Below are 14,244 nucleotides of genomic sequence, written 5' to 3'. Positions count from 1 at the left end.
CGACCCTGCATACACTACATTTTACTATCCTCCATGTGTCTACCCAAGAGTCACTTAAATGTCCCAAATGCATCTATCAGGCAAAACCAGGCAAACCAGACGGCATTCAGTCAGGTGAAAGTGAGTTATTAAATAAACCCTGCACAGAGAAGAGCGGATAATAAACCATTTAAGAACAAAACAACTGAAAGTGAGAGGGATTTGGAGGAGCTGGGACTGATTGAAGTGATCAAATTGACAAAATTGAAGTCTCCACCTCTAGCACCTTGTATTACTTCAGTTTGTTCTGAAGCGCTTCACAATGAATGAAGGGCCATTGAAATTTACTACTTTAACACAGAAAACACAGCAACCAATTAGCAAACAGCAAGCTCCTGCAAATAACCACTTCATTTGTTTTAGAAATATTGACCCAACAGTGCGGCACTCCCTCAGTACTGACCGTCCGACAGTGCAGCACTCCCTCAGCACTGACCCTCCGACAGTGCGGCGCTCCCTCAGCACTGACCCTCCGACACTGCGGCACTCCCTCAGCACTGACCCTCCGACAGTGCGGCGCTCCCTCAGCACTGACCCTCCGACAGTGCAGCACTGCCTCAGTACTGACCCTCCAACAGTGCGGCGCTCCCTCAGTACTGACCCTCTGACAGTGCGGCGCTCCCTCAGTACTGACCCTCCGACAGTGCGGCACTCCCTCAGCACTGACCCCCCGACAGTGCGGCGCTCCCTCAGTACTGACGCTCCGACAGTGCGGCACTCCCTCAACACTGACCCCCTGACAGTGTGGCACTCCCTCAGTACTGACACTCTGACAGTGCAGCGCTCCCTCCCTACTTGATGTTTTGAATTTAGATTTGATGAGGCGTCCTGAACCATATCAGTAGAACATTAGAGATAATGGGAGCTGCAGATGCTGGAGAATCCAAGATAACAAAGTGTGGAGCAGGATGAACTCAGCAGGCCAAGCAGCATCTCAGGAGCACAAAAGCTGACGTTTCAGGCCTAGACCCTTCATCCCGAAACGTCAGCTTTTGTGCTCCTGAGAAGCTGCTTGGCCTGTTGTGTTCATCCAGCTCCACACTTTGTTATCTCAGTAGAACATTATCTCAGTTTAGTGCGCTACCAGACCAGTGACTGAACCATTGCACCATTTTATAGCACAAGCTCCGAAGTCATGAGCACAGCCCCATCCTGAGTGAGTGTGGATGGTCTCAAGTCACTGTGTGTTTGTGTTTTGCAGCTGACTGTACTGAACGCGGGCCGTCGCTACCTGGGGCTGGACGATCTCAGCGGCAAAGTGTTTGTGACATCGGGACTAGGTGGGATGAGTGGGGCCCAGGCTAAAGCAGCTGCTATCATTGGCTGTGTGGCAGTGATTGCGGAGGTAAGTCTAATTTCCACAGGTCACCGCGACCAAATAGCGTTAAAGCTGCTCTCAGATCACAGCAAGAAAACAGAGAGGGACAGACAGCTGGGAAAGTTTCTCTCCTGTGCAGTGCTGCACCGTCCATCTCTCCGATGAGCTCCCTACAATGACCTTTCATCATGGATTCAGAATGGGCCTGTTTGCTAATGATTGCACCAAGTTCAGTTCTGTTCAGGTTTTCAGCCGCTGAAGCAATCCAGACCCCTATGTGTAGCAAGACCTGAAGAACATTCAGGTTGAGAAATGACAAATGATATTCACACCACACAAATACCAGGCAATGACCATCTCCAACATGAGACAATTTGAGTTCTGAGGAAGGGTCACTGGACCCAAAACATTAGCTCTGTTTTCTTTCATCACAGATGCTTTTCCAGCAACATTGTTTTGTTGTGAGAGAACCTGATGTTATTTCTGGATATTCGATGGTGTAACCATCATTGAATCACTCACTATCAACATTCTGGTGATTAACATTAACCAGAAACTCAATTGGACTCACCACATAAACACAGTGGTAGCAAAAGCAGGTCAGAGGCTCGGGATACTCGGGGGACCAATACACTTCGTGACTTCCCGAAGCCTGCCCACCATCTACAAGGCACAAGTCAGGAGTGTGATGGAATACTCCCCACTTGCCTGGATGGGGACAGCCCCAACAACACTCAAGAAGCTCAACACCATCCAGGACAAAGCAGCAGCTTGATTGGTACCACATCCACAAACATCCCACTCCCTCCACCACCGATGCTCAGCAGCAACCCGTGTGTACCACCTACAAGATGCACTGCAGAAATTCACCAAAGATCCTCAGACAGCACCTTCCAAGCCCACAAGCACAACAACTGGAAAGACAAGGGCAATCAAGCGGTTGCTTTGTCCTGGATGGTGTCGAGCTTCTTGAGTGTTGTTGGGGCTGCACCCATCCAGGCAAGTGGGGAGTATTCCATCACACTCCTGACTTGTGCCTTGTAGAGATGTCCTGGAGCTAAGACAATTGACCTCTGACAACCACAACCATCTTCCCATGTGTCAGGTATGACTCCAACCAGCAGAGGGTTTCCCCCCAATACCTATTGACTCCATTTTGCCAGGGTTTCTTGATGCCACACCTGGTCGAATGCAGCCTTGATGTCGGGACTGTCACTCTCACCCGACCCTCTGGCAGTCAGCTCTTTTGTCCATGTTTGAACCGAGGCTGTAATGAGGTCAGGAGCTGAATGGCCCTGGTGGAACCCAAACTGGGCGTCACTGAGCAGGTTATTGCTGAGCAGGTGCTGCTTGCTAGCACTGTTACTGACACCTTCCATCACTTTACTGATGATCGAGAGGAGACTGACGGGGCGGTAATTGGCCGGGTTGGATTTGTCCTTTTTTAAATACTTGGGCAATTTTCTACATTATTAGGTAATCGCTTGGCTCGGGGAGTGGCAAGTTCTGGAGTACAAGTCTTTATAGTAACCAGTGCCTCTGGTACTTTGTGGAGTGAATTGAATTGGCTGGAGCCTGGTATCTGTGATGATCAGCACTTCTTCACCATGTAGAAAGTGAAATACTGACCTTGTCAGTCACTCTCACATCCCAGCAACAGAAAATGATCAAACCGATAATCTCAGCAAGTCCTAGGCGTGGTCTTTATGTTTTTGGCTCTTCAGGGTAAAGGTATTTGGCTCTAGGGTGGAAAAGATTTTGGCCAAGTTTTGAGAATGCTCTTCTGCAACTGAAGCAGAGCAGTGTTGTCTTTATGGGAGGGAAGATAAGGATCATTGAGCTGCGTCTGGCAGTAAGGCACAAGATACCCATTCACTCCTGAAAAAACCGCAGGGCAAGACTGTACAAGCATGTTCCCTGCACTGCCCCAGCTCGCCTGAAAATCAACAACAAGCGCACAGATTCTTACATCATGGCCAACAGTTACCTTCGCTGCGAGGGAAAGAGAACATAAAAAATAGTCAGCGTTTGACGTAAGGCCACCTCCTACAGGTGTTAATGAAGGATGGTCCTTTCAAACGGAAGGCAGGGTAACCAGAGACCCTTAGCTAGCAGCTTGCCTGTGGCTGAGGTTTGGTTAATGTTGGCAGCTTAGAGACAGAACACTCCAGTCAGTGAAGGTTCCAGAAAATGCTACTTCTCATTGGCAACATGTTGATTGAGAAAGCAAGTTGATTTTGTTTGGCTGTTGGAATGTGAGATGAATTGTGGCAAACATGATCCTTCTCGTTTTGCCAGTCTGTTTCACATCACGAAAGCCCCATTAATATTAGAGAAAGGAATTCTCTCAGCCCCAGGAATCAACTGATTATTGGGCTTCCAACACCAAGCTGCTGAAATGTGCTGGCATGGAGTAATATTGCAGTAATGTGGGAGTAATGTTAGAGTAATGTCAGAGTAATATGGAGAAATGTGGAGTAATTTAAGCGTAATGTTGGACTAATGTTGGAGGAATGATTGAGTGGTGTTGGAGTAATGTCAGAGTAATGTGGGAGTAGTGTGGGTGGGAGTTGGGGGGGCAGTGCGACGGGGAGGAGTGCGGGAGTAGTGTGAGAGAAGTGTGGGGGTTGTGCAGGGAGAGTGTGGGAGGAGTGCGGAAGTAGTCGGGGGAAGTGTAGGGGTAGTGTGGGAGGACCGTGGGAGGACCGTGGGAGGAGTGTAAGGGTAGTGTGTCAGGAGTGTGGGGCGAGTGTGGGAGGAGTGTGGGAGGAGTATGTCAGCAGTGTGGGAGGGGTGTGGGGTGAGTGTGGGGCAGCGTGGGAGGGGTGTGGGCGGAAGTGGGAGGGGTGTGTTGGCACTGTGGGTGTAGTGTGGGGGTAGTTTGGAGTCACAGCCCCATTGATGCAGAGACAGGGTCAGGCTCCATTGGGAGGAATTGGGTTCATTTCTGTTCCCCATGGATAAGGAAAGATACTGACCCAGAGAAGGAGCAGGGCAGATTCCCCACGGTGATACTGAGGTTAAATGGGTTCATTTATCAGGACAGGTGAGAAAGAAGAGGCCTGTGTTCCCTTGACTCCAGCTGCGAACACACTAACACGTGTCCACGGGGCCGCGAACACACCGACACGGGCCCACTGGGCTGTGAACACATCGACACGGGCCCATGGGGCTGTGAACACACCAGCACGGGCCCGTGAACACACCAGCACGGGTCCACGGGGCAGTGAACACACCAACACGTGTCCACGGGGCAGTGAACACACTAACACGTGTCCACGGGGCAGTGAACACACCAACACGTGTCCACGGGGCAGTGAACACACTAGCACGTGTCCACGGGGCAGTGAACACACCAACACGTGTCCACGGGGCAGTGAACACACTAACATGTGTCCACGGGGCAGTGAACACACCAACACGTGTCCACGGGGCAGTGAACACACCAACATGTGTCCGCGGGGCAGTGAACACACTAACACGTGTCCACGGGGCAGTGAACACACCAACACGTGTCCACGGGGCAGTGAACACACTAACACGGGTCCACGGGGCAGTGAACACACTAACACGTGTCCACGGGGCAGTGAACACACCAACACGTGTCCACGGGGCAGTGAACACACTAACACGTGTCCACGGGGCAGTGAACACACTAACACGTGTCCACGGGGCAGTGAACACACCAACACGTGTCCACGGGGCAGTGAACACACCAACACGGGTCCACTGGGCTGTGAACACACCAACATGATGGGCTGAATAGCCTCCTTCTGTACAGTAACAATTTTGTGATTCTGTGATGTTTTTGAAGCGGTGTGCAGTTGGGTTCCAGACCTCACTGCCTGGGAGTGTAGTGGGAGTGAGTTCAATTGGGCCATTCAGGAGCAATTGGGATTTTTAGTCGAAACGGAAGGCTGTGTGGAGTGAAAGCAGGTGAGATGTACGAGCAAATAGAAGAACCAGCTCCAAAACAATGGGCCGAATGGTCAAACTCAGCACTGGAAGAATTCTGTAACAAAAACAAAGTTGCTGGAAAAGCTCAGCAGGTCTGGCAGCATCTGTGAAGGAGAAAACAGAGTTAGCGTTACGGGTCTGGTGACCCTTCCTCAGAACACCTTGTTGGAGTGGGTTCACAGTCTCCCCAGTGTCAGCATGAAAAGAATTCCTTCACATTTCGGCTTGGATTGTTCCAGTCATTGTCTTGTACTGATAGCCCCTAGATGCCAATGAATGGCCATGAACAGAGATGCCCAGGGAAACCCGGGGCAGAGTTTCACAGAAACACATGAGGATTATAGCACACAAGGAGATTATTTAGCCCACCGTGTCTCTGCTGCTAATGATGGGTCCAGAGAACTACAAAGTGTCAAGAGCAGAGGGGCTTTACTGAGTTTTGATTGAGTACTCCACACTCCTCCAACTTCCTTTCTGACCTTCACTCTCTCTTGTCTTCTCTCTCATCTTCCTTTCAGATTTATTTTCTCTGCTACCCTTTCCCTGTCCCCATTACCTCACTCCTATTCCCCTGCCCTGACTGAAGCTCATTGAGCTGAAACCTTACCCATTCCTCTCTCCTCAGACACTGCCAGACCTGCTCAGGTTTTCCAGAATGCCCTCCTGGATTTATTTCAGATTTCCAGCATCTGGATTTAGTGTCGGCTCCTGTTCTAAAACACAAACCCCAACAAGCAGGGGTTAGCTGAAAACCATTGGGAACTGTGTGTGGTTGACCTGGTCAGGAGATTCAGAAAAATCAACATAAAAAAGGCTCCCTTTTAATAGGGATCCATTGGATCTCAGTAGATCTATTTGATTGTCTGAAGGCAATCTGACAAATTGACCCTAAACTTTAACCTTTCATTTTCAGGTCGATGAGGCAGCTCTGACTAAGCGACAGCAGCAAGGCTGGCTCATGCAAATTAGCAACAGCTTGGACCAGTGTGTCGCTCAGATCAGGTACACACTCCTTCTCCCAGTATCGTCTTTTTGCACTGTCTCAGCATGTCTCTCAGACCCATCCTCCCTCATATCCCTCAATTTCCATCTGCCCCCATGTCCCCCAACCCCACCTCCCCCTTATCCCCCAATGCCACTCTCCCTCATACCCAGCAATCCCATTCTCCCCCTTATCCCCCAATTCCACTCTCCCTCATATTCCTCATTACCCATCTGCCCCCATGTCCCCCAATCCTACCCTCCCCCATGTCCCCCAAACCCACCTCCCCCTTATCCCCCAATCCCACTCTCACCCATACCCAGCAATCCCATTCTCCCCTATATCCCCCAATCACACTCTCCCCCATACCCAGCAATCCCACTCTCCCTCATATCCCCCAATCCCACTCTTCCCCATATCCCCCAATCCCACTCTCCCCCATATCCCCCAATCCTACCCTCCCCCATATCCCTCAATCCCACCCTCCCCCATATCCCTCAATCCCACCCTCCTACATGTCCCTCAATTCTACTCTCCCCATGTCCCTCAATCCCACCCTCCCCGATATCCCTCAATCCCACCCTCCTACATGTCCCTCAATTCTACTCTCCCCATGTCCCTCAATCACACCCTCCCCCTTATCCCCCAGTCCCACTCTCCCCCATGTCCCCTAATTCCACCCTTCTCCATACCCCCCAATCCCAACCTCCCCCATACCCACCAATCACACTCTGCCCCATATTCCGAATTCTACTCTCCCTTATGACTCCCAATCCAACCCTCCCCCATTATCCCCCATCCCACCCTCCCCTAATTCACTGGGTCAAAAACCTGGAATTTCCTCCCTAAGGGCATTGTGGGTCAACCCATAGCAGGAGGAATGCAGCAATTCGAGAAGGCAGAGATAACAAGGTGTGGAGCTGGATGAACACAACAGGCCAAGCAGCATCAGAGGAGCAGGAAAGCTGACATTTCGGGCCTAGACCCTTCATCAGCTGCTGTGTTCATCCAGCTCTACACCTTGTTGTCTCAGATTCTCCAGTATCTGCGTTCCTATTATCTCAGCTCAAGAAGGTAGCTCACCTCCACCTTCTCAAAGGTAACCTAGGGATGGGCAATAAATGCTGGGCCAGGCCAGCAATGCCCACATACCATGAGTGAACGTGAAATTAAAAATTCCCAGATTCATTCTTAACCCATAATCCCAAATGAGCCTTCTCACATATTCCCAAATCAACCTTCCCCAAGCATACCCAAACCCGCGCTCCCCCATATCCCAAACCTTCCTCCCTACATCTGCTCAGTCCCAGTTCCACCTCATCCCTCTGACCTCACTTCCCATCCTTGACACCGTGGACTGCAAACAAGGTCATTGCAGCCTCTTGGTTGATTGGATTTGTGTTTGTGTTGCTCAGAGCTGGAGCTTTCTCATTGTTGATCATTGTTGATCACTGTTGATCACTGTTGATCACTGTTGGGTGTTTGATTCCACTTTGCCAGTGAAACCAGTTGGAGAGTTCATAATGGATTACAATATGGTAGCCAAGGGTGGGGAGGGGTCTCGTATGTCACATGACACTCATTTACATAAAATATTACTTCACACCGAAAGTGGGGTTTGGAGCAGCCAATAGAAGAGCCCCTTTTAAACTGGCAACTGGCCTCGTATTAATGAACGAATCAGCCCCATAGCCATTAGCTTCTCAATCTGAACACGTTTAAATTCAAACCTGCCGTCAACTTTCAATCCTTTCACGCTCCGTGGCCATTACCTGTTCCAAGACATCGGAGCAGAAATAGGCTATTCAGCCCATCAAATCTATTCCATCATTCAATAAGATCAAGGCTAATCCGATCATCCTCAACTCCACCTTCCTGCCTTTTCCCCATAACCCTCGATTCCCTTACTGATTAAATTCTGTCCAACTCCGCCTTGAATATACTAAATGACCCAGCCCCGACAGCCCTCTGTGGTAAAGAATTCCAAAGATTCACTCCCTGTGGACAGAAGAAATTCTTCCTCATCAACACCTCATTCTGAGATTATGACCTCTGAGGGCCCATGGTGTTTGAGGTGAGCTACTGGCTTGGATTGAGGATTGGTTGTCTGACAGAAGGCAGAGAGTTGGGATAAAAGGCTCTTTTTCGGAATGGCAACCGGTGACAAGTGGTGTCCCACAGGGTTCAGTGTCGGGGCCACAGCTGTTCACCTTATATATTAATGATCTAGATGAAGGGACTGGGGGCATTCTGGTGAAGTTTGCCGATGATACAAAGATAGGTGGACAGGCAGGTAGTACTGAGGAGGTGGGGAAGCTGCAGAAAGATTTAGACAGTTTAGGAGAGTGGTCCAGGAAATGGCTGATGAAATTCAATGTGAGCAAATGTGAGGTTTTGCACTTTGGAAAAAGGAATACAGGCATGGACTATTTTCTAAACGGTGAGAAAATTCACAAATCAGAAGTGCAAAGGGATCTGGGAATGTTGGCCCAGGATTCTCTAAAGGTTAACTTGCAGGTAGAGTCCGTAATTAAGAACGTGAATGTAATGTTGTCGTTTATCTCAAGAGGGTTGGAATATAAAAGCAGCGATGTGCTTCTGAGGCTTTATAAAGCTCTAGTTAGGCCCCATTTAGAATACTGTGTCCAATTTTGGGCCCCACACCTCAGGAAGGACATACTAGCCCTGGAACGTGTCCAGCGGAGATTCACATGGATGATCCCTGGAATGGTAGGTTTAACGTATGATGAACAGCTAATGATCCTGGGATTGTACTCATTAGAGTTTAGGAGATTGAGGGGAGATCTAATAGAAACTTACAAGATAATGTATGGTTTAGAAGGGGTAGACGCTAGGAAGTTGTTTCCATTAGGCGGGGAGACTAGGACCCGTGGGCACAGCCTTAAAACTAGAGGGGGTAAATTTAAAACTGAAATGAGACAACATTTCTTCAGCCAGAGAGTGGTGGGCTTGTGGAATTCATTGCCACAGAGTGAGGTGGAGGCCGGGACGTTGGAGGCCTTCAAGGCAGAGATCGACAAATTCTTGATCTCAGAAGGAATCAAGGGCTACGGGGAGAGTGCAGGGAAGTGGAGTTGAAATGCCCATCAGCCATGATTTAAATGGCGGAGTGGACTTGATGGGCCGAATGGCCTTACGTCCACTCCTATGTCTTATGGTCTTATGGTCTTATGGTCCTAGGCTTTTCCACAACAGGCAACAACTATTCTGCATCTCCCCTGTCAAGCCCCTAAGAATGGTGTCTGTTTCAATAAGGTTACCTCTCATTTTTCTAGACTTCAATGAGTACAGGCCCTCAACCTCTGCTCATAAGACAGTCCCTCCTTACTAACCAAGTGAACCCAATTCTGAGGAAGGGTCACCGGACCTGAAACGTTAACTCTGTTTTCTCCTCCACAGATGCTGCCAGACCTGTTGAGCTTTTCCAGCAACTTTGTTTTTGGTCTTGGATGGTATATGGGTGATGGCTGGATCCATTTATTGGGCTACACATCCATGAAAAATGGGTGTGGATCAGGGAAAGCTGGGCCCTAAACCAAGCTCCAACCCTAACTTATGTCTCAAAGTAGCTGGCTATGGAAATCAGTGAACGTCTCCTGTGATCTTGACACAACAGTTCGACAAAACACAGTGAGGTTCCCTTCAACAATGACTTGTGTCACGTGGGAACCCCTCACCTTCCAATGTCTTTTCTTATTCGTTTAAGGAATGTCATTGGCTGCCCAAAACTTAGCCCGTCCCTGGCTGTTCCTTGAGAAGGTGGGGGTGAGCTGCCTTTTTGAACCGCTGCAGTCCACCTGCTGCTGATTGACCCACAGTGTCCCTTGGGGAGGGGATTCCAGGATTTTGACCCAGTGACAGTGAAGGAACAGGGATATATTTCCAAGTCAGAATGGGGAGGGGCTTGGAGGGGAATGTGCAGATGGTGGTGTTACCATGTATCTGCTGCCCTTGACCTTCTAGATGGAAGTGATTGTGGTTTGGAAGGTGCAGTCTGAGGATCTATCTCTCCGTGACTATTTGGGGATCTATAGTACACCCCCAGCAAAGCGATTACCCTTTCTTTGTTTTTAGGATCGACCCATATCGCTTCAGTTCTAAGATATTATCTCTCCTGTTGCTTTAAGAGGCGTATTTTGTCCTGTTTTGATTTGGAGAGGTTTTGAGCCATAGGTGGGAAGCTATCTATTCAGAGCCAAAAAGGTAAACAGCTTATGGGGCTGATGTAACAAGGTATACAGCAGGATGAACATAGCAGGCCGGGCAACATCAGAGAGATAGAAAGCTAATGGTTCAGGTGTGGACCCTTCTTCAGAAAATGGGGCTGAGGCTTTGGTTAAAAAGTGGAAAAATAGAAGCAGCATGACTAGTTGGAGTCAGGCTCCCACGGAACCAGGGTTTAGTTTAGCTTTCAGTAGCTGTTGGGGTTTTGAAGCTGGTTGTGGAAACTGTTACATGGCTCTCTGTTATAGCTAAATGTTGGGGTTCTCTTCCCACTGCCAGGATCGCATGTCAGACAATCTGCTTCACTGAATTTGTCTTTGCCAAAGGTGTGTTTATGGGATTGTTATTATGTTGGAACAGTAAGTTTAGTAGTTAAATAATCTATTATTCTATTAAGTTTTCCACAAGAGTTAAAGACTAGACCAATTCTTTTCTGTTTTGTTTGTATTTTAACTGTAGGGTAAGAATGAAGTGCTTTGCTTAAGGGTGAGTAGTGTACCCAGTTGAATTGCATTTGGAACACAGCACGTCACACTTGCCTTTAAATCAGATAACTGTCAGGATCTAGGTTGGTTCCCTCCCCTCCCTTGCCCTGCAACCACCAAATCCCTTCACTAAGTACTCTAGATCCTGGAATACTGAATTTCCAAACCTCAACAGTGTGCCTGTGATATCCCACATCCCTGAAGGATAACCAACCCTCAACTCACCCGCCTTATTCACAAAGCCTCTTGCATTCAGATACACGCCACCCAGTTTTACTATTCTGCTTTTACTTGTCTTGTACTCTCACTGCCTTCCAAACTGACTTGGTTCATCTTCAAAAATTGTTTCAGCATCACCCCCCAATCCAGTGTACCTCCACTCTGTATTCCATTCTGGTACCAAATCAGTTTAATCCCACTCCGGACTGCAGTCTCAGATATCCCTGGGAGGACGTTGGTCCCATTCCAATTCAGGTGCAATCCATTGGAAATTGTTTTGGTCCCACCGTCCCCAGAAACGATGGACCCGTGAACCAGGAGTCTGAGGCAGAGATTGGCACGTGGTATGATCACTAGCTCCGTCGGGATGGCGTGCACTCCCACATAATGGGCCCTGATCCGGCAATGCCTTGGTATTTGTAACTGGGCTAAAGGTATTGTAGGCAGGCAGCAATGGAGCGCCCGCGATACCAACAGTATGTCTGGAATCAACGCAGCAGACTGAAACATTCCTTTAATGTTAGATGTGAAGGAAAAGTGGATTAGACAGATGGAATGTTTTTGTGAAACATCCACCTGCTGCTGTGTGTTGGCTGTGAAAGGAATCCCATAAGTTCCTTTCACTTTAGTTATTTCCAACCACATAAAGTGGAACCCACGGTGGGGGGCTTCTCTACATCAATTCAAGCAGACTCAGAAATAGTGTGAATTTGGTCTCTCTTTTAGCCTCTGCCACTGTCAGTTACCTCTCTTTTCTCTCTATCTGCTTCTCTCCTTTTCCCTCTCCATCTCCTTGTTTCCTTTCCCCCTTCTCTGTTTGATTTGCTAGTGTCTCTTCAGCTTCATCCCTTCCTCAGTCAGGTCCTTCTGTAGATGGTGGGATTATTGACTACCAGGGAGCTCAATGGGAAGATCATGTAAACTGGGTGGATGACTTTAAATGGAAATTAATTTTAGCTACATCCCCATCATCCTTCTCTCTTTCTTTCTCCCTCTCTCTCTCTCACTCTGTCTTCTCTCCATTGTACTGCTCTCTCATTCTTCTGCTGTTTGTAAGCTGCAGCTGAACAGATACTTCACAAAAAATACAAGCAAGCGTGGGCCATTCAGCCCCTCAATCCTGCTGTGCCCCTCACTAAGGTCTGATTGTGGCCTGAGCTCCACTTTCCTGCTGCCTGCGTCCTAACTCACATAAAGTCCAGTGCATCTATCGCCTTCAGTGGACTTTCACCAGCTCCCTGTCCAGTAAAGCACATTTTTAAAACCTCTTCTTCTTGCAGTTAAATTCCCGCACAGCCTCACCAGTTATTGGTCTAACCTCCTGCAGCTCTACAAGTTGCGGACAGGACTTAAGGAGCCTACAACGGGATATAGATAAGTCAAGTGAATGGGCAAAGATCTTCAAAATGGAGTATGATGGGAAAGTGTGCGATTGTTCATTTTGGTAGAAAGAATCAAAACAAAGCATCCTATCTAAATGGGGAGAGGTTCCAGAACCCTGAGCTGCAGAGGGATCTGGGTGTCCCAGTGCACTGTCACAGAAGGTTAGTATGCAGGTACGGCAAGTAATCAGGGACAGTGATATATTTCTATGTTGCTAAAGGTTGACCCACAATGCCCTTAGGGAGGGAATTCCAGGATTCTGACCTAGTGACAGTGAAGGAACGGGGATATATTTCCAAGTCAGGATGATGAGTGTCTTGGAGGGGAACTTGCAGGGGGTGGTGTTCCCATCTACCTGCTGCCCTTGTCCTTCTAGATGGAAGTGATCGAGGGTTTGGAAGGTGCTGTCTGAGGATTTTTGGTGAATTTCTGTATCTTGTAGACAGTACACACTGCTGCGACTGAGCGTCGGTGGTGGAGGGAGTGGGATGTTTGTGGATGTGGTGTCAACCAAGTGACTGCTTTGTCCTGGATGGTGTTGAGCTGCATGAGTGTTTTGGGGCTGCCCCCATCTATGTTTATGAACATGTACATGGAGCACTACTTCAGACTTACACAAACATTGTGGTTATTTTGTTCTTATTACATCATATAAGTATGAACTGACTGACCCAGAGTGTTCTCTCTTACAAGTCTATCAGACTGACATTTTGTATTTACAGAGTCACATGTTGTATACAGCACTCTTTAAGGGACAGCACCCGCTGAGACTCACAATATAATACAGCAAACTGCCTTCCCCACTGACTGTATATTTTAGCCGATCCCACCAGATCGGTAGGTAAGTCCAAAACGTAAACTTTTGAACCTGATGAACTCAACTTTTGTTCTTTTTCTGAATTTCAGGGAGGCTCGACTAAAGAAGACAGCCCTCAGTCTTGGTTACCATGGTAATGTGGTGGACCTCTGGTAGGTGCCAGAGATTAGGTTTTGAAGATGAGGAAAGTTTCTGGTCTCTGATCTATCGGTTGTCATTTATAATGTTTGCTTTCTGAATTTCATTGATTCAGAACAGTTTAGCATAACCTTCTTGCCTTTCTACGTGCGAGCTTGCCTTTTTACCAGCTTTACATCCGCAATTAATTTATCCGCTGCTAATTTCTTTCAAAACAACAACAACTTGTGTTCCATTGATGCTTCTCACTTGCAGAGAGGTATGTCAGGGCTTTTGGGATCTCACTGAGCACAAATTGGTCACCATGTTTTCTTACATTCCAACAGTGACCTCACTTCAGATGTGATTCATTTACTTTTTAAATTGTTCAGGATAACCTGAGGTGGTGAAAGTTGCTATATAAATGCAAATGAGTTGCACATGGACAGAATGCTAGAACTGGCAGACACAGAACCACAGGAACTGACCCCAAGCCACTGACTCCATCCCCTTCTCGCTGCCAACTTCCAGCTGTGTGCTTACAATGCTAGCGTCATGTTTCACTTCCCCAACACAACATTGCAACCTCAGATTTGTGCCATCAGTGAGACCACCTTTATCCCACTCTGTATTATCACCCAATCCCACCCCGGTCTAAGCTCATCCCCTGCGGAAACCCAAA

General features: G+C 48.2%; 1 protein-coding gene across 2 annotated transcripts in view; it reads left to right on the top strand.

Annotated features, from left to right (window-relative positions):
• Nucleotides 1-14,244, top strand: part of uroc1 (urocanate hydratase 1) — a 111,332-nt gene that overhangs the window by 31,298 nt on the left and 65,790 nt on the right. For both annotated transcript variants that reach the window (XM_059649698.1, XM_059649699.1), the window contains exons 8-10: nt 1,241-1,384; nt 6,228-6,316; nt 13,535-13,597. In XM_059649698.1, coding sequence (XP_059505681.1) covers nt 1,241-1,384; nt 6,228-6,316; nt 13,535-13,597 — 296 coding nt within the window. The remainder of the gene's footprint in view (nt 1-1,240; nt 1,385-6,227; nt 6,317-13,534; nt 13,598-14,244) is intronic.

This window comes from Stegostoma tigrinum, chromosome 11, assembly GCF_030684315.1.
Source record: "Stegostoma tigrinum isolate sSteTig4 chromosome 11, sSteTig4.hap1, whole genome shotgun sequence".
Lineage (NCBI taxonomy): Eukaryota > Metazoa > Chordata > Chondrichthyes > Orectolobiformes > Stegostomatidae > Stegostoma > Stegostoma tigrinum.
The sequence above is the reverse complement of the archived record's forward strand: the minus strand, read 5'-3'. Positions and strand labels throughout refer to the sequence as shown.